The 19,831-nt window shown below is 42.8% G+C and overlaps 1 protein-coding gene across 1 annotated transcript in view; it reads right to left on the bottom strand.

Moving 5' to 3' along the window:
• KLHL6 (kelch like family member 6) overlaps nucleotides 1-19,625 on the bottom strand; it is a 53,998-nt gene extending 34,373 nt beyond the window's left edge. Inside the window, exon 1 of the mRNA XM_065942679.1 lies at nucleotides 19,339-19,625. Within this exon, the coding sequence (XP_065798751.1) occupies nucleotides 19,339-19,625 (287 nt within the window). The remainder of the gene's footprint in view (nucleotides 1-19,338) is intronic.
• Between the last annotated feature and the right edge of the window lie 206 nt (nucleotides 19,626-19,831).

Below are 19,831 nucleotides of genomic sequence, written 5' to 3'. Positions count from 1 at the left end.
GAGCAGAGCTACCTGATAGAAATCTGATACAAGCTACATGTTTAATATAAAATTTCCTAGTAACCATAATTTTAAACTTAAAAAATGAGATAAAATTAATTTTAATATTTTATTTAACCTAGTACATACAGAAATATTATCACTTCAACAGGTAGTAAATATTTTTAGCTAAAAATGAGATAATTTACATTCTTCCTTTTTTATACTAAGCCTTCAAAATCCCTCATGTATACTTTACACTTGAAGCACATCTCAGTCCAGACCAGCCGTAATTCAAATGTTTAGTAGCCGTGTGAGGCTAGAGGTGAGTGTATTAGGCAGTGCAGCCCTAGAACATTAATCCTGAACTCTGCTGTTGGGTCACCAAGATCTGCAAACATCTCAGAGAATAAAGTCAATGTCACCCACATGAATATCATACACATGAACTCATGGGAAACAGAATATTTAGGTGGAGAGGGTGGGCAATGATAATGGGGTCAAATGAAGCTTCATGTAATTGAGGCAGCATATCACTGGAATCCTACCAAGGTGAAATTTAGAAATACTCCTTCACCTGATGTGTGATTTTAAAATTAGTAAAAAGTGACTTTGTTGAATCTGTATGGTCTCAAACATTCTAAGGAAAATTGAAAAAGTCTACTCTACTCTAGACATGTTTTAATATTAAATGAGATAGGTATGTAAATTGTCTAATTAAATGCCTTGTACTTTGAGGGGCTCTTATGCATTTTGTGAGTCCCAGATGACATAATTATTGGGCTCTCTGAGATCATTTGGACTCTTGGTGGGGCTACTAACTGCTAGACACAACTTCTGAATTCTCTGTTAGAATCAGTCACCGAACAACATCCTGCCCCAGTTCAGCTCATACATAACCAGGTGTCTGAATCTTCCAGAAACCAACCCTCAAGAGCTAGTGATGTAATAAGGGTATGTGGGAGGGAAGATGAAGGAGGGGAGGAGGCTAAGCAAAGGAAAAATCATACAGAAAATCACTTTGGCCTAGTCCTGCAGGACCTCTGAAGAAGACATTCCAGAGTATTCCCAACGAGAGGCAAAGTTGGGCTGTGACACTCTGGCACCTCTGACAGTCATGGGCCACCCCTGGAGTAGGTCAATTCCCAGGCCCCTCTGGGTTTTGATGTGTGTGGGTGACAAGCACACTGCAGAAGCAGAGTGACCCCAGGAGCCTAGGGAGGGTGGAGAAAGAGCTGCAGTCCTGGTTGTTGGAATGTGGAGAGGGCTGTGATGTCTAGGTTCCGATGCTATCTCACCATGTTGCGAGTGAGCAAACCTTGGTTTCCTTCTCTGTAAAATGATTTAACAATAGTCCCTACCCCAGTGAGCTTCTGGGAAGAATAAGATAATGCTCACTAAGAGGTTGGAACAATAGCCAGCACTCACTAACGCAAGGCATCTCTGGCCAGGTCAGAGGACTCAGAAGGCTGTGGGAGATACTTGGAGCAGACGACCAACCCCAATCTATCTCACAACCCTGGACCTGCCAGCATTGGGCTTGGTTCCAGTCAGGTCCCTGCACAGCTGTTTACCACCCATCCAGCATAGAGTTAGGGCCAGGGCTGCTCACAAACTGGTCTAGGGACAATAGGAGCTCAATAAATGCTCACAGGAGAGAGAGAAAGGACGTGCTGTAAAGACTGTGTCTTTAGACACAGAGCCCCCTTGGAAGTTTTTTCTTTTTCCTGGTTTGGATCCCAAAGTGCCAGCATTTCTCTGCTTTTCTCTGAGACTTTTTTCACTGATTTTCTGCCGCTTAAATAAACTCTCCTTGGCCACAGACACCGTGCTGAACACAGATGAAACTAAGGAGAAAACTATGTATTTCTCATAGACGAAACTCCTAGGCCTCCTGCTGCTCTCTGGGAGATACACAAAAACACTTTGGCAAAGTTGTGACCCCATGAAAAGTCCAAAACCCTGGCAAAGTGGGCCCTAGATTTCCACTTTAATAACAGTAATCTCTCACAGTTAGATTTATAGCATTTGTAGGCCAAAGAGCAGAATCTCTTTTGATTATTACATCCATTCTAAAAAGTGTTTATTTATTTATTTATGGCTGTGTCGAGTCTTCGTTATGGCTCACAGGTTTCTCTCTAGTTGTAGCATGCAGGCTCAGTAGTTGTGACACATAGGCTTAGTTGCCCCTGGGCATGTGGGATCTTAGTTCCCCAAACAGGGATCGAACCCGCCACCCCTGCATTGGAAGACAAGTTCTTAACCTCTGGGCTGCCAGGGAAGTCCCTAACATACCCATTTTATAGGTGACAGACTGAGGTAAAAGTTAAGTGAATTGATCAAGACCCTACAGGTCATCAGCAATAGAATGGGACCCAGAACCTAGGGACTTTGATCTGGAGCTCACCAGTGCACTAACATCAAGGAAAACAGCAGGAGTTCAAGGCCATCTTTAGGGGATCAACTAGCATCAGCACTGAGTGAACCAGGCCACATTTTGTTCCCTGAGAGCACAGCTAGGTTTGTTGCTAACCATTTACCCCTTAGCTTCCGCAGGAGACAAAATTTTTGTGTAATAGAAATACTTTCTAGACAGACACTGACCAAGTCTCATGAGATTCTTGTAAAACAGAGGTAGTTATGAAGATCCTCTTTTCACAGTTAGAAATAGTCTCAACATAGGGAGTCAGTTGCCCAATACTTCAGCAGTGAGTCAGTGCTGACCCCGAAATAGAGTTCATCTCCCACAACAGCCATGGAAATAGCCATGGACCAAAGTCTCCTGGAATGAAGTCAGGCCATGGCCCCATCCTTCTGTCTGGGCTTCGCTCCCCTCCAAGCTCTGCCAGCCTCAATCCTGACTTTATTCAGGTCTCTACTCAGATGTCACTGCCTCAGGGTGACCGTCCCTGACACTCAGTCTAAAATAATCACACCCTAATGTCATCTCCATTGTTTTTCTTCTCGATCCTGTACCAACCTGAAGTTATGTTACACATATATTGTTAACAAGTTTAATAATTGTCTCTCTGCTAGAACATGAGCTGAGTGAGGGCAGGGGCTATGCTGTGCTCAACACTATATCCTCAGGGCTAGAATAGTGCCTGGAACCTAAGTAGAGACTCAGTGAATACTTGGGGAGAGAATAAATGAATGAACAACAGCAAACTTGTGCTTCTAGATCTTCCATGTTTGCTTTTGACAGGGCTCTGCCCCTCCAAAAATTATCCAGCATTCTACAGGATGAGGCCCCGAAGAGACCTGCCCATAGAGAACACCCATCACACCCCTGAGTTCAATGCCTGGAGCTTAAAGAAATCACACCTACACCAAAACTTCCTACTCACAAATTCAATGAGTTCTTCATGTTCCAACAGCTCCTAAATGTCTCCATTCAGAATTTTCAATCAGCCCAACTTTGCTTTGGTTCCTCCCACCCCGCAGGCCTCCACACTTGCCACAGAACTTCCTGCCTCCTGAAGCTCTAACCCCAATCACAGTACAATAAACAAATATCCACCTCTACCACCACCCCTGTCATTCCTAGACCAGCTACACCCATGTTGCCCCCATCCTGTTCTTCTAATCCCTTCACCATCACATTTATACCAAAAACTAACTCCTCTGCATCAATGAGGTATTCAGGGTTGGAATAGCTCTAACGTTGGTTGCAAACTGAGTTAAATTCTACTTAAGGATATATGTATTCTTATAGTTGATTCACATTGTTGTACTGCAGAAACCAACACGATATTGTAAAGCAATTATCCTCCAGTTAAAAATTTTAAAAAAGGATATATGCCAATATGCATACAATTGGCTAAAAATGTTTTTTAAATTAGCAATCATGTGCTGCTCAATCAACACTATGTTGTTAAGAAAGGACTTTTGAGGGACCTCCCTGGTTGTCCAGTGGCTAAGACTCTGGTCTCCCAATGCAGGGGACCTGCATTCAATCCCTGGTCAGGGAAGTAGATTCTACATGCTGCAACTTAAGAGTTCGCATGTGCAACTAAGAATTCTCATGCTTCAACTAAGAATTCGCTTGCTACAACTAAAGATCCCACATGCCACAGCTAAGACCTTGTGCAGCCAAATAAATAAATGTAAACAAATGTCTTTTAAAAAGAAAGGATTAAGTGAACCCAATGTGACCAGTCAAAGGGGTTTCCTTTGCAAAGGAAACACAGAGTCAGTGGAAGCAAGGGTGACCCTAGCACTGGATGACATCACTGTCTATGGTTCCCAGTAGCTCTTGCTAAAGGCACCAAGCCTTCCACCTGACATTTCCTAGACAAAAGACCTGTGTAGACATGTGGCTCAGCCCACTTTCTGAACTCTAGCTATTCCCTAAGCCCTGCCATGTAGACCCTGTCCCAGCACAGGAGTCCTGCCCACACCCCTGGCCTGCAGGCACTCCAGCCTCAAGGATGATGGGTCTCAAAGTATATGCCACACACAACTTGCATCAGAATTTCTGGGTTGTTTATTAAGAAAGCAGAATTCTGAACCCCACCCACCCTAGATCTTCTGAACAAAATTTCTGGCAGTGGGGCTGGGAATATAAATGTTACTAAGCTCACCCAGCCCCCACCCATAATTGTTTTGCAAATCAAAGTTTAAAAATCACTGCCCTAGAGAGAGGTCACCTCATTTCCCAACCCAATTCCCCTTGGCTAACCCCGAGAAGGAGATTGGACTAAGGTCCAGGTCAAGGAACTAACTGGTTGTGGTTCTGGGACAGATATGCCCTTGAAAGTCTTCCCTCCCTGTAGTTTCTTCTTCTCATCTTCTGAGATCCAGACCTCCTAGAATTCCGTGAGGCCTAAGGCTGCCCCCTACATTGGGAGTTTGTGGGGCAGGAATAGTACTCCTTCACCACTTCCCAACCTGGTGGGGGTTCAGATGGAAGCAGGCCTTGTTCTAGCCTCTTAAGTCTTTCTCTAACTTAACTGTTTAGACAGGGCCCCTGCAGCTTACATTCAAGTACCACATTTCACTAGACCTAGGAGTTCTGAAACAGGATGTGGTAGCAAAGCCCTGTTAGTAACAAACAGTGTGCAATTCCTTGTTCTTATCTGCTGCGCACATGTAAATCTCATATACCTGGAGGGGTGCCTTCAGAGAGGGATTTGGAGGTTCATGGCCATCTCTCCTTCCACTCTAGAGAAATGACCAACAGTACCCTGCTGTCTCTCTTCAGGGCCTGGAATCAGCTCCCTGAATTCCCAGCGGCTCGCTCAATATTTGCTCCAAATGAACAGACAGGCTGGAACCCTGGAGCTGCCCCCACCTGACTCTAAACACCATCAGACCTCAAAAGAATTGTCTCTGCCAAGCCCCTTGCCCAAGTTCACCACTCCTTAAGGATGCTGCACATGTACCTCTATGGGACCGAACGCCAGCCTTGTTTCTATAGAATCAGCCCTCCCAGCCCTACTGGACCATTGCTGAGGCCTCTGCATGGCATCAATGGCCTCAGCCCATCCAAATTTATGACAGAAAGAAGGGCTTGTACTGACGTGCAAGGTCAGGCAGAATACACATCAGTCATCCATTTGCCATTTTTGTCTTTTCTGAAATTTTTGTCACCAAGAAAGGCAGGATTACAATTTTTTTCCTTCCAGATTGAGTTGATACAGTATATTCTTGGTTATCAAAATACTCATAGCTTTGGGACTTTGAAATGGTAAAGATTCATGATATATGAAACAGCATGATATACAACTGTATGGTCTTAATTACATAAAAAGGAGGGTTAGTTGTGAAAATACACAAATGAGACCTAGTAGGACACATCAAAGGACGCATCGGTAAACCGATGGCGATTATGAATGACTTTGTTTTTAGCTTCTTGTGTTTTTTTATTTCCTGTTATGCACATGTTAACTTTTAAGAAATAAATGTTATTTTAAAAACCTTAAAACAATGGCATCAGTCACAGCAAATGCTTGTGGCCAGAATTCAGCAATGATTTAGTCACAAAGATATAATGGACGTTCTTATTTTGGCTACCCAACATCATTCCTAATCGTTTTAGGAGGACTGCTCAGATTTTCTTTTGAGGAGCTATCCCTCCTCCAACAGCAGTCTGGGAAGGTTGTATGGAACTAGTCCTACCTCTTAGACTAATGTTAGCATAGTCCATATGTCTTCCAAGCCACAGTGCCTGGGTCACAGATGGGCACGTGAAGAAGTCAGTTCAATTGAAACCAATTCCAGAACTTTCTCCAGAATTATTGGAAAGAGAAACTCTTCCCAGTGGGGTTGCTGAGCTGAGAGAAATAAAAGTTCTGAGAGGCTAGAGACCTTCTTGCTTCCATGTGTGAAGACTCCCTGAGAGAGAGACCAACACAAAGGAGAGTAGAAACAAGAGACAGTGAAACTGAGTCCTGATGACATTATTTGATCACAATGATCCAACTCACCCTGAAACCAATATGCTTGAACTCTCAAATCATGTGTGGAGATAAATTATTTTTTTAATATGCTTCAACCAGTCTGAACTGAGTATCTGCCATTTGCAATGCAGAATCCTGACAGACACAACCAGACAAGAGAAATCCTGAATAACAAATGGGACCAAATGCTAAAGAAGATTGTATAACAAGTGCCCAGAAAAAGAAACACTAAAGTACTCTCAACATTACTCCGCATGGCCCTTCACAGTCTGATCTGTGTACTCTGCTTCCCCATCCCATAGGTAGCAGTTTCCAACATGTGCTCTGTTTACATCAAGACTCTGGGTTACAGAGAGGACTCTGTACATTCTACAGGGCTTTTTTTTTTTAATTGTTAATTTTATTTATTTATTTACTTGTCTGTGCTGGGTCTTTACTGGTGCTTAGGGCCTTCAGTAGTTGCTGCACGAACTTTGTAGTCATAGCACACAGGATTAATTGCCCCGTGGCATGTGGAATCTTCCCAGAGCAGGGATCAAACCTGAGTCTCCTTTGCATTGGCAAGCAGATTCTCAACCACTGGATCACCAGGGAAGTCCAATAGAGCCTATTTTTACTGTGCCTTTTCCCTCTATTAGATTCTTAAGGATCTTAGAGGCAGGTGTTGGATTTTATTTCTCTCTCAATTCTTATTTACTGGCCTATTGTTGGATGGATGGATGAAAAGGAAACTACATATGCAGTCCTATACTTGGTCCTGTAGGCCAAGTGAACTCCCCTCGTCTCCAAACCCACGCTTCTCCTCTAACTGCCATGAGAATAAGTAACAATGACCTTCAAGATTGATTGATGGGAGCAAGGTATGTGTATGAAGAGCTATGTTTTCTAGTGATTCTCCAAATTGGGACTCCAGTCCCACAGTATTTATCCTGAGCCCTGCTACCCAAGATTTTACATTACAAAGCATGGTGATTGTTTTTCACTTTAATTTGCTTTTCACATCTTTCATCTCTTTGACCAATGGTTCCCCTGGCTTCCCCTAAAAAAACACCACTTCCCTCACAACCCTCTTCAGTGAGATCTGCTCTGATTCTCACTTCCCTTGGGCTGGGAGCAGAGTCAGCATTTGTGCTTGCTGTCTACTGCCATATCCGACTAGACTGTTGCCCTGGAGGCTCCTTATCATCCTCTTTTCCCAAACATTTTCCATCTCAGCCCCCTAGAACCCCATTTCTTATGGTCTCCATGCCATTTTCCAGAAATTGAGACTCAGCCTCTGCTTTGTGAAATTTTTCTGAGCACTCCCTGGCTCGGACCACTTAAAAACACGCGAACTGGTCCCAATCTTCACCCCAAGGTGATCAAATGTTGAGGCTTCCCCAGTCCTAAAAGTTATCCATCTTGTGATAGAACAAAGATGATTATACATGTGCTCCAGACTTCTCCTACCACAGGCTGCCAAAGAGGAATATGGACCTCCAATACTGTTTTTTGGACTTTTATGACACAGAATCCAGGGGAAACGGGGAGGGCAAAAGATGTTCCAGCTGGGGATGGAGAGGAATTTTGAAGCAAGAGGTGAAGGAGAAGTTCCCTCAGGCCGGGCTACCCTCAGGGCCACCCTCAGGGCCACCCAGATGTGGTCAGATTTGGGTTGGACCTCCAGCTGCACTCGCCAAGCCTTGAGCCCGGACATGGATTGCTACAGTCCCTAGGGAAAGGAGCACCTATTTCTAACTGGTCTGCCCAGATAAGACTTTTTTTTTTAATTCATACAAAGGTATCCGAAAAGCCAGCAGGTATCAGAGATGTGGATAAGAGAGGGGAACAGGTATGATGTATATCTCCCTCAAAGTGGTTTTAAAAAGAAGTTCAGAATTTGAGTTGACTTTGATATTACTTGTTCTGTTTCTGAGCTCTGCACCACAAAGGAGTGGCATGGGTGGATGAAGGATTGAAAGAGCTTAACTACCTTCTCTTTCTTTTTCCAGTCTTGAAGCTCAGAGAAGTAGGGTTTGTCTTCCAGTCCCCCAGCCTTGTTTTCTTCTTCCCCTTCTCACCAACCAATGCCACCCTCTTCCTTGCTGTCTGGCTGCCCTGAGGGCCCTCAGAGAGGACTCTGAATGTCTCTTGAAACTGTCTCCTCATCCCCACTGCCTTAGCCTTAATTCCAACCTAATCTTCTCTACCTGTAATTTCTGTAGTCACCTGAGGGTGCCCGAGGTCAGGACCTCCACATCACAGACCAGAGGGTTATTTTAACAGAGAGACTGGATCACGTTCTCACTTTCCTGATTAAAAACTCTTCCCTGGCTTCCTACTTCCCATAAGATACATTCCAGACTTTTCATCCTAACCCAAGAACCTTTCATGGTCACTCCTGCCCATCTCTCTTGGCCTTATTGGCCCTTGGAATATTCTTTACTCCAACCCTACCCTTCTTCCTGTGGTCCTGTGCTTAGGCTGCAGGACAACTGTAACCCCTAACTCTCCCCCATCTGTGTTCACCCATCTGTTCTCTACATCTGCATCTGTATTCCTGCCCTGCAGATAGGTTCCTCTGGACCATTTAGCTGATGAATGGATAAAGAAGAGGTGGCACATATATACAACGGAATATTACTCAACCATAAAAAGGACTGATATTGGTCATTTGTAGAAATGTGGTTAGACCTAGCTAGAGTCTGTCACACAGAGTGTAGTAAGTCAGAAGGGGAAAAACAATCATATATTAACACATATATATGTGGAATCTTTGTCGTTTCGTTTGTGTGCTGGGTCCACCAACCGCACCTTCCTGGAATTATTCACGAGACACAAACCCTCCCCTAATCTTCCCAGCACCAAAATGCCCTTTATATAACAGCCCCCTGCAAGTCTGAGCTTGCTCCACATGACATATGATCTCCTGACAACAGTCAGCTCTTACTTGGCCCCAGACCTGAGTCATTATATGCAAAACTGTTGATGGTTACTTTTTATGGATCTCTGAGTGCCTCCTCAGAAAAAAGCCATGATGCAACTTTTGGTTTGATTGTGTTTTAGAGTCATAACATATCAGCATTCCTGCAATTATTGTAGCCTTTCCAAAAATGTTGAAGCTTTCCAAAAATGTCACATGTATTAAAAGAATAAAAGAATCCTTACAGCTGACAGAGGACATGTAGGTTGGCTAAGAGATATTCTTTCATAACAAGGGGAATTTATCTTTTTATACAGAAATGGCCTCTCTGAAAGAGCTTGAGAGGGCTTATACTAAAGCAGCAGAGGTATTATAAAACACAAACTAACACAAAAAATAAGAAGATAAGAACTAAGGGATTAAAGTAGGAAAAGACTGTATCACTGAAACCTAGGCTAAGGAAACCTAAAGCATTGAGCTTCCTGACAGTCAAAGCAAATCTGGAAGTGTAACAAGTTGGTTAATTAAAAAGTAAGCCAGGATCGATTATATAATGGAAATGTACTTTTCCTTTTGTCCAGTTACCCCTATTCTTTCTAGAAAATGCTCTTCCTCCCGCCCAGGTTCTACTCCAATCATGTGGTTAACGTAGGAGCTCTCACCGCTTTACTGACCTCTCTCTCTGTTTGTCACACACACACACACACACACACACACACCTGTTTGTCCATCAGTGGACTCCTGAGCTGAGCTGGGGTAACTGTCATGCCCTATGTCCCTGCCAGTGATTACTCTCAGACTGGGTAATTGAATGGAGCTGGCTCAGTCAGTCTTTCTTGGGGACTTTCCAAGTGCAGCTACCCCTCCGTGCTCTCTGGAACAAAAACCGAGAGAAGTGAGATTCAGAGCTGCCAACAGGCAAATTCTCCCTCGTGAGGCTGCAGTGCACCTGAGCAACCCCACCTGAGCAACAAGCCTTGAGGGTGGGAAGGGAGCTCCCTGACGGCCTCCAAGGCCTTGTTCCTCTTTCTCCTGGGCTCTGTTGTAGCTGGCCCTTCCTATGCTCTGGTTATGTGGCCAAACACCTTCCTCTTTTGCCTAAGCTGGTTGACTTTGAGTTTCTATCCCTCACAACCCAGAGAATGCTGACCAATATAGAACATCGAGCAATGGCATGGATGGTGAGCTCCAAGGTGGTTTTATCAAAAACACAGATATTTGGCATTTGGCCCTCTCATCCCAGGAGCTGTTTGGTGTTTACTATATTAGAATCTAGCTCTGTAAAGGCATTTTTCATAGAGGGACAGTTACATATCTGTGTATTTGATTCAGAGATAAAGGTCAGAACTTGAGATGTAAATGACGAAATTATTTCTCTGTTGTGTTTTAGTTGAATGCTAAATGGAACATTATTCAAAACTGGAGAAGAATATTTTTTTCTCTTCCTGATTGAAAGAAGATCCCTATGCCCTAGATGCTAGGGTAGGAGTGTCAGAGATGACATTTTATTGAGAATTCAAAAGACCTGATTGCACTTTTGCCCTGAGACAGCAACCCCTGCCAGCATCTTCCAAAGATCTGCAGGAGTCTGAAGGCATGGCACATCTGTGCCCAGAGGGTCACATGAGTGGCCTGTTGAATCCACAATGTACTGAAGCATTTTGGATTTCCTAACTGCTCCTGCTAGTTTTTCCTGTGGTGACCACGCTTTATCATCCTTCCCTTTTCTGCAGTTGTGCAATGGACTCCTGACTCTTTGAGTTCTTCCTGCTCTGACCAGGATGCCACTTAATCAGTGACAGAACCTGCGGGAGGAATATCAAGTTTTTATTCATGTCAAACATTTACAGGGTGTCTGCTCCTGCAGCGGCAGCTCATCACACTTTCAAGCTGATTCCAGTTCCATATAAGATGGATGATGCCTTCACGTCACACATTCTCACAGGTATGTACAGTTGCTGTTGTTTAGTTGCTCAGTTGTGTCTGACTCTTTATGATCCCAAGGACTGCAACACACCAGGCTTCCAAGTCCTTCACATCTCCCAGAGCTGGCTCAAACTCAAGTCCATTGAGTCGGTGATACCTTCCAACCATCTCATCCTCTGTCATCCCCTTCTCCTGCCTTCAATCATTCCCAGCATCAGGGTCTTATTCTAATGAGTCAACTCTTCGCATCCAGTGACCAATGTATTGGAGTTTCAGCTTCAACATCAGTCCTTCCAATGAATATTCAGGACTGATTTCCTTTAGGATTGACTGGTTGGATCTCCTTGCAGTCCAAGGCACTCTCAAGAGTCTTCTCCAGCACCACAGTTCAAAAGCATTAACTGTTCGGTGTTCAGCCTACTTTATAGTATGCAAAGGACTACCTACAATTGGAGGGAAAGGAGGAGTAAAAATACAAGTAAAGGTCCTCTTCTCTTCTAAGATCTCAGAAGCTTTATTTCTGATGCATATGTGACAACAGCAGTGAAATTCCCTAATACTTGTTTAGCTTGTATTACTTTAACCCTTGTTCTGTATCTAATGTAGGCCTGTCACATAATAGCTGTGTGTAAAGAATCCTTGGCATTTTTTGGTTGCCCAACACCTGAAACCCTCCCTAGGTGTGGCACAACTCCATTTGAATAAGATGGTGTGTGGCACAGAAGCCACTTCCCTATCCAGAAGCTACAAAAGCCTGATGCTCACTTTCCCAGCTTCTGTCACAGATAACAACCTAATGTGTCTAACTCAGACTTGACCAATCAGATAAACCAACCCCAGGCTCTGAACTGGGTGCTGGTAACACAAAGAGGCAGAAACAGAGAATCTATTCTGGTAAAAGCAGCAGAAGTAGCAGCAGCCTCCGGTTCCCCAAGACAGCAGTGGACTTGTGCCAGGGGCCACAGCTGTGCTAGCATTGGCTTCCAAGTCCTCCTCATCACAGGTTAGAAGTGGCTTTAGGGTCTGGTCCTGGACACTGCCTGGCCTCCCTTGCTGCTGTCTGTTTTCTGAGTTTGGTACTCCAGCCTTGGGGAGGAGTTACCCACATAAATCCCTTCCCAAAAGAGTCAATTAATTTCTATTCCTTGGAACTAAGAAATCTGACTTATTTCCAAGAATAAAATGTTGAGAGAAATACATTTATAAATGAATCTATTTTATTATGTGTATGTCAGACTAACTCACCAGGAGAGGTAGATGCAAATCATTAGCCTCACTGTGTTGTTGATAATTTGCTGAGCCTCAGAGAAGCCAAACAATTTCTCCAGTATTGACACAGCCAAGAAGTGGCAGGGGAAGGACTCAAATGCCAGTGACAGAACTTTGAGATGGTGTTCTTTCCACTCTATCAGCACTTACAGATTCCAGCCCCAGTGATGTCCCACAGGTTCTGAAGTCCTGTGCTTTCAAAGCTTAGTGTCTCTTCACCTCACACCCTGACCTGCATGTTTATTTTTTACTTAGCCCTTTGACCCAGGCCAGTACCCTCAGGCATGCTGGGTCGCTGCTACCAGGATCTGTCAGCTCAGCCCCCAGACTCAAATTGGGTGAGCATTCCTACTGTATCCTGCCTGTGCATGTGTGTGTATGCACACAAAGGCAATAATTTTTACATCTTCTTGTCATTTTCAGCTTATGTGGACCACACTAGTGCATGGCAGGGAGAGGGAGTTAATGGTTTTCCACAGGCAATGTCCTAACAGCCATATTTCTGCCCAGTGGAGAGGTCTACCTTCAGTTTGGGTCCCAATATGGAAACCATTCTTCCTATCAAAGTGAATTCCCTGGAGGGTGAAATGGAGACAAAAGCCATCAATTTGTTGTTATTTAATTGCCAATATTTTGAAGATTAAATCAAATAAAAAAGAATCCAACAAAGTTCCTGGCATGCAATAAATACTCAAAAAATGTTAGTTTTACATTTCCAAACTGTGAAAAGCACTTAATGTGTATGCATGCTTAGTTACTAAGTTGTGTATGTTACCCCATGGACTGTAGCCCTCCAGACTCCTCGGTCCATGGGGTTATTCTGGCAAGAATACTAGAGTGGGTTGCCATTTTCTCCTCCAGGGGATCTTCCAAACTCAGGGATCAAACTTGCACATCCTAAGTCTCCTGTATTGGCAGGCGGTTTCTTTGCCACTGAGCCACCTGGGAAGCCCTAAGTACTTAATACAAGGTGTTTATTACCACATACTTTATAAAAACAAAATTTTGAAAGCAACCTATATTCATAATGAATGACTTTCATATTATGCATCTGCTAAAAATGGTAGCTAAATAAATAAATAAATAGTATTTATGAAAACTATGGAGCACTATAGGTTAAAGATAACAAGAAAAAAGGGTGCAAAGCAAGATGCAGATTATATGGAAACTATGTTTACAAGTATAAGTATGTAATATAAGTATAAATTCATTGGAAAAGACCCTGATGCTCAGAAAGATTGAGGACAGGAGGGAGAAAGGGACAAAGGAGAATGAGATGGTTCAATGGATGGCATCATCGACTCAATGGACACAAGTTTGAGCAAACTGTGGGAGACAGTGAAGTACAAGGAAACCTGGTATGCTGCAGTCCAGAGGGTCACAAAGAGTTAGACACAACTGAGTGACTGAACAACAAATAAGTATAAAATATACAGGAAAAAGGTAGAAGAACCACCTCCAAAATGAAAATTAAATTTATCAGAAAATCTCATAACCCCTTACTGCAAAATCTTGCAGCCAGATGTGCTCTGGCATTCAGAATTGTTTGGCTTTTACCATATCATGAACACTATATAGCACCTCCAACACTCCTCAATTCAACACATTAGCACGCACCTCAGCAGTGAATATATGAATAGTTGTCTTAAGGAAAATAAAGAGTCTAAGTAGCCGCCTCTCAGTTCAGAAGCTGTCTCTTCACCAGGTGAGTGGAGTTCCAGTTAGATTTGGTGATCAAATAAATTATGGAAAACTTTCCCGTTTTTAGGACTTTGGGGATTTTGAAATTGCAGGTAAGAGACTATAGATCTATAGTACTGAATTATTAACCACCATAATGGTTCTGCCAAAAGGATAATATTAAAGGTGTAAAATACACAAAGCAATGCTAGAACTAAAATTATCAGTTCATTTGAGTTCACCAGCAGCGTCCAGGGTGGCGGTAGCAATCCTTGATGTTTTCGCCATTAGCCAGAGTTTAAATCCAGACTCAGACAGCTGTAATTCATCTTTGTTTATTCTATCACCTGCACTTGCTGGCTCCTTTCTAGGTAGTTTACATTATTATGGAGAAAATGCAAAGAATTACATCTAAACAGAGCTTAAGGGTAAGCCCAGTTTACCCTTGAACCCCTTTCTGCCACCCAGTAATTGTCTAATATAGAATAATTATTAATAAATTGTACCCACAATGTACCTTCCCATTCCTGGCCTTGGCCTTGATTTTTGTAGCTAATGGGTAAAATCCCCTTATCACAGCCTCAGGGAACCAGACCCACAGACTGAAGTACTGAGGTACAAGGCAGGAGCCAAGTCCGGGCAGAGATTTTAGGCATCAGCAGCAACAAAGGAGCTTGCTGTTGATAGCCTCAGCCTGGAAGCTTATATATTCACATAGGAAGAGTGGCTTATCACATAGGACTAAGAGTAGCCTGACAACACCTCCCTACATCACTGGTACTCTGCCAACCCTGGGAATCACAACACGGTTGCCCTCATGGGTCAACATCAGAATTTGCCATATTCTGCAGTGAGTTGCTCACCTGCAAATGGACAGAACCACTGGCTTAAATGGAGATCATTCCATAAGTGTGGCCTGGTATGCAGGATGCACAAGCCCTGCTAACGACTTTGATTTGGGGAACTGTCCAGAAGCAAACACAAGTGGCAGCTGAGTAGCAATCTTATAAAAGACACTAGAAGTCTCATAAAAGTTTTGAAAACATTGCTATAAAGTGTTAAACCTGTACTTCCCTAAATTTTTCTAAGCTTTATTCTCCCTCACCCTTTTCTCAGCCTCAACTCTACTCTAGTGTTTTCCCAGCTTCCTCATTCCACTCTAGACGTTTAAATAGGCCCCCAAAGGGAACTACATTGTCTGAGTTACTAATATAGTCCCTATTTACAGCCACTGTGTTTACATAAGCAGCTAGACAGTAGCTGGGCAGCAGGTTCAGAGAAGCTGTTTGGGATAATGGGAATGATAAAGATGCTGGGGGTGTATAGAACTGACAGATCTTCTGATGCATTGGACCACATGAAAGATAACCATGGAGAGGCTGTGAGCAAAAAATACCCCAAAAACTAAGCAAATGGAAAAAAAAAAAAAGAGTGAGTTATTAACTGCAGGAAAGAAAAAAAGTTTTATAAGAAAGAAAATGTAACCGTAACATACAATTTGGCTCAACAGAAAACAATGTTTTCATAGGTATAATGTACACTTTTAATACAAATGTATCAAAAATGTGATAGCATTACACTGAGAGATTATAGGTAAGGGAGATGGGTTTAAGTGCTAAATCCTTATCAGACACACTAAAAAATTAATGAATGATGTCTAACATTGAAAAATGAAGAAAGAGCAGTACAAGAATATTTTATAGAAATATAAATATTAAAAAAATTTAAAGAAATATAAATATAATAACAGAAGAAACAGTAACAGCTAAACATCAAAAATGGACTCTAGTGACCAGGACTGACAGGAGGAGGAAGTGAAGAGGAATTTTTGGTTTTCATTATTAGCTTTTAAATACTATTTGGCTTTTTGTTAAGTATTTGCATGTAATATTTTGATTAAAATAATTTTTTATAAAAATAAATTTTATTTGAAAAGCCATGAAATGATGGTTCACAGAAAATCCCATGGACGGAGGAAACTGACATGCTACATAGGGTTGCAGGTGTTGGACACAACTGAGCACAAAAGAACTGCAGATGACCCTTAAACATATGAAAATATATTTGGGCTTCCATGGTGGCTCTGTAGTAAAGAATCCGCCTGCCAATGCAGAAGACGTGGGTTCCATCCCTGGTCCAGGAAGACCCCACATACCAAGAAGCAATTAAGCCTGTGAACCACAACAGTTGAGCCTGCACTCTAGAGCCCAGGACCGCAATTACTGAAGCCCATGCACCCAAGAGCTCGTGCTTCTCAACAAGAGAAGCTGCCACAATGAGAAGTCTGCACACCACAACCATAGGATAGTCCCCACTCTCCCCAACTAGAGAAAAGCCCAAGCAGCAATGAAGACTCAGCACAGCAAAAAATTAACTAATTAATTGAAAAAACTTTCAAAAACATACCCCAATAAAAGATATTAGACCTTACCAAAATTGAGACATGCAAATTAAAACGACCTTGAGATACTATTTCTCATCTATCAGATTGGGAAAAACCCCAAAGTTAGACGCTATCCTGTTTTGGGAAGGCTGTAGGGAGCTCAAAATTATTGAGCCCCTATTAAGAAGAATTTGGCAATGGCCACTAAACTGCAGCTGCATTTCTCTTTGACTCAGCAAACTGTCATCTAGAAAGGCTCCCCCAGACATTTCTGCATGCATATGAAAGGACATAAAAGATTATTCATTATAACATTGTTTATAATAGCAAACAATTAGAAACAATCCAAATGTCTGTCGATAGAGGATTGGTTAAATAAATGATGGCTCCATCACTGAGTGGAAAATATTTATATTGTCAATGCATAAGAAAAAAAAAACCTACATAACTTTACAACCGGCTTCAGGCCCTCCAGAGCATAGGGGGCTGTGTCTGAAGTCTCTCAGATAGAGCAGACTCTCTGCCCTTTCGAAGCCTGACCATAAGAGGAACTTGGCTCCCAGGCCCTTTCAAAATCTTAGAAACAAGTCAGGTGGTGAGGGAATGTAAGACTTGATGTCAGTCTTGGGTCCCAACCCCACTTGGGCACTGTGTTAACTGAGACACTCCAAGCTTTCGTTCCTCATCAAGAACTGAGGAGACAATTCCCCACATCAGGGGGGCTGTCATGAGGACTAAGTGGGACAGTGTATGTGACACAGGTGGCACAGGGCTTTACCTACAATAAGTGGTCAACAACACAAGTTATTTTAAACAGTAGCACTGGAAAAAAAGAATCCTGTCTCCAGGATTGCATTCATTATAGGGGGACAATCACCCTGGAAATACCAAGATAAGAATTAAAAAAAAAAAAAGAATGGAAGGAATTCCCCTTCATGACCAGGCAGTTTGGGAAGAGACTTGTCATCCACCGGCAGACACATTCACCATGTGGCTGCCTCCAGCTTTTCATTGCCCTATGGCTGTCTCTGGGGCTGGCACACACTCTCCCACACACACTCTCCCTAAGTATTCGAGATCATCAGGCTTGGAAGGACCTGAACCCAAACACCTTCTGTTTGGACTGAGAAACCCCAGGACTAGAGAAACCAGTGATGTACGCAAAAGCATATGGCTGGCAGTCCTGTTTCGTAGCCAGGTCAAGCAGCTAATGAAACTGGTAATCAGGTACATGTTTTATGATAGCAGTTTTCTAGTGACTCAAAACAAAAAGAATAAACCTGAAAGTAAGTGCTCAGCACATATATAGGCTAAATTGACTTTCATTCATTTCTGAAAGGGGTTGTGATCTGTGTGAAAGCATATGATCTATACTGCTGGAGTAAGTAATGTGTTTATATACGTCAACCCAGCCTTATGGCTGTGCCTATATGTTACCTTTTACATGCTTCTTGTGGAGTAAAGCCTCCAATTTAGGGGCAGTTTGTATTGCAATAAAAACAAAAATTTCTAAAATGTGCCCAATCTGTGCTCCAGCAATGACTAGATATGTCATGTTGGGTTTCCATTTCCTCATCTGTAAAAGGGCATATCAGGCACTTTCATCATGCTGTTGCAAAAATAAAATCAGATAACTGTCTGCTTGGCACATAGAGACCCTACTTCCTACAAACCCAGATATCCCCTTGCCTGGTCTACATACAGGACCTGATTAGTCTCACAACAGCATATAGACCTTGCTCTTTGAATTCCAAAGATTTTCCCCTAAACATCTCAAAAAATAAAATAAAATAAAATACCTTCCATGATATTTACATAAGAAAATAGCTTTTAATTTCCTCAGCCAGAACCAAGAGTTAAGAAGAATCTTGATAAGAAGAATTACAATTTTTATTTCTTCTTCAAGCTCCCCAAATAACTTTTGCATCTGCATTTCCCTTGGGGACTGGTTCCTACCATGTCTACATTGATCTGGAAACCTCTGGATCCAGCCAAATTCACAGGGTTCCTGATTCTCCCACATTCCTTCTCCCAAGAATTTGCTCACTACATGGTTCTTAGCTGAAATAGAATGAGGTGAAGATTTCGACAGAGATATATCAAGCATTTACTAAATTCTAAATTTCACTGTGTGAAACTCTTCCCTCTCACATTTAATTATGACAATAAACCTGAGAGGTAAGCATCAGTGTTCCCATCTTACAGATGACAAAACGGAACTCAGAGCATTAAATCCCTTGCCTAAAGTCCAGGCTCAGGAAGGAGCAGAGTGGGTTGGGACCCTGATCTCTAAGTTTGTTATAACTAGGGGTCTCTAACTTCTGAAGCACCTTTGTAACTGCTTTCCCTTGCCACCCCACTCCCTACACAACAACAGAAGCCCCTGCTTTTCAGCAAGTCATTGGCTAACTTTAAGAGTGGCCACATCATTTTCTCCATGTCTGTTGGTGAACAAAGACAGCATTATGTTTCCAACACAGTAATCAGGTGTTGGGGGGAAAAGTCCCATAACTTCAGTAATTTTCCACCCTCTGGACTAAGACATATACACATTAAGGCTCACCATAAGGTATAAACATTGCTTTGAAATGATGCAAGCTCTCTTTTAGTAGGACTTAAATTCTAAACTCTAAGATTTAATAGCTTCCTTTTTTGTACATATCTTTAATAGACACACAAACCTAAACAAATAGACAAACCGTCAATACAACAGCCAACCAGTTTGATCGGACTGTCACATCAATTCAGATTTCCCTTACGACCTGCACCCAATTTGACTCTAGTCCTAGGCTGCTGACCTGAAATAGTTGCTGGCTGCGGCAAGCACCACGCGGTGGCAGGAGAATTCCTGGATGTCCACACACAAGATGACGTCGGTCAGAGCGTTTTCCACTCGCAGGGTCTCCAGGCCGTTCTGCAGAATTAAGGAGAGTCCTGTGTCGTCAAATTTTACCTTATCCCCATTTAAGATTTCTACCAGGTCTCCCCTTTTCTCAGGGGGCTCATCTGTAGAAGATGCCAAGGGCCCTTCCAAACTCTTCTCTACCACGTCGTCCATGGTCCAGGTGCCCCTTTGTCCTGCCATCAACACTCAGACTGAAGGAGCGCCCAAGTTTCAGGCAGGTCACATTGCAGAAGCTGGGCGGATTTCCTGTGCAGGGCCCTCCACTTATCACCAGCTGTCACACACACATAACAGGAAGTCTCGCACTTTCTCATCCTGTTACTACAAACGCCAGTAACTTCTATTCTTCTTCTTTCTGAAATCATCACAAGGTTAGAAATTACTTA

Source organism: Muntiacus reevesi, chromosome 8 (genome assembly GCF_963930625.1).
Source record: "Muntiacus reevesi chromosome 8, mMunRee1.1, whole genome shotgun sequence".
In the NCBI taxonomy this organism is placed as follows: domain Eukaryota; kingdom Metazoa; phylum Chordata; class Mammalia; order Artiodactyla; family Cervidae; genus Muntiacus; species Muntiacus reevesi.
The sequence above is the reverse complement of the archived record's forward strand: the minus strand, read 5'-3'. Positions and strand labels throughout refer to the sequence as shown.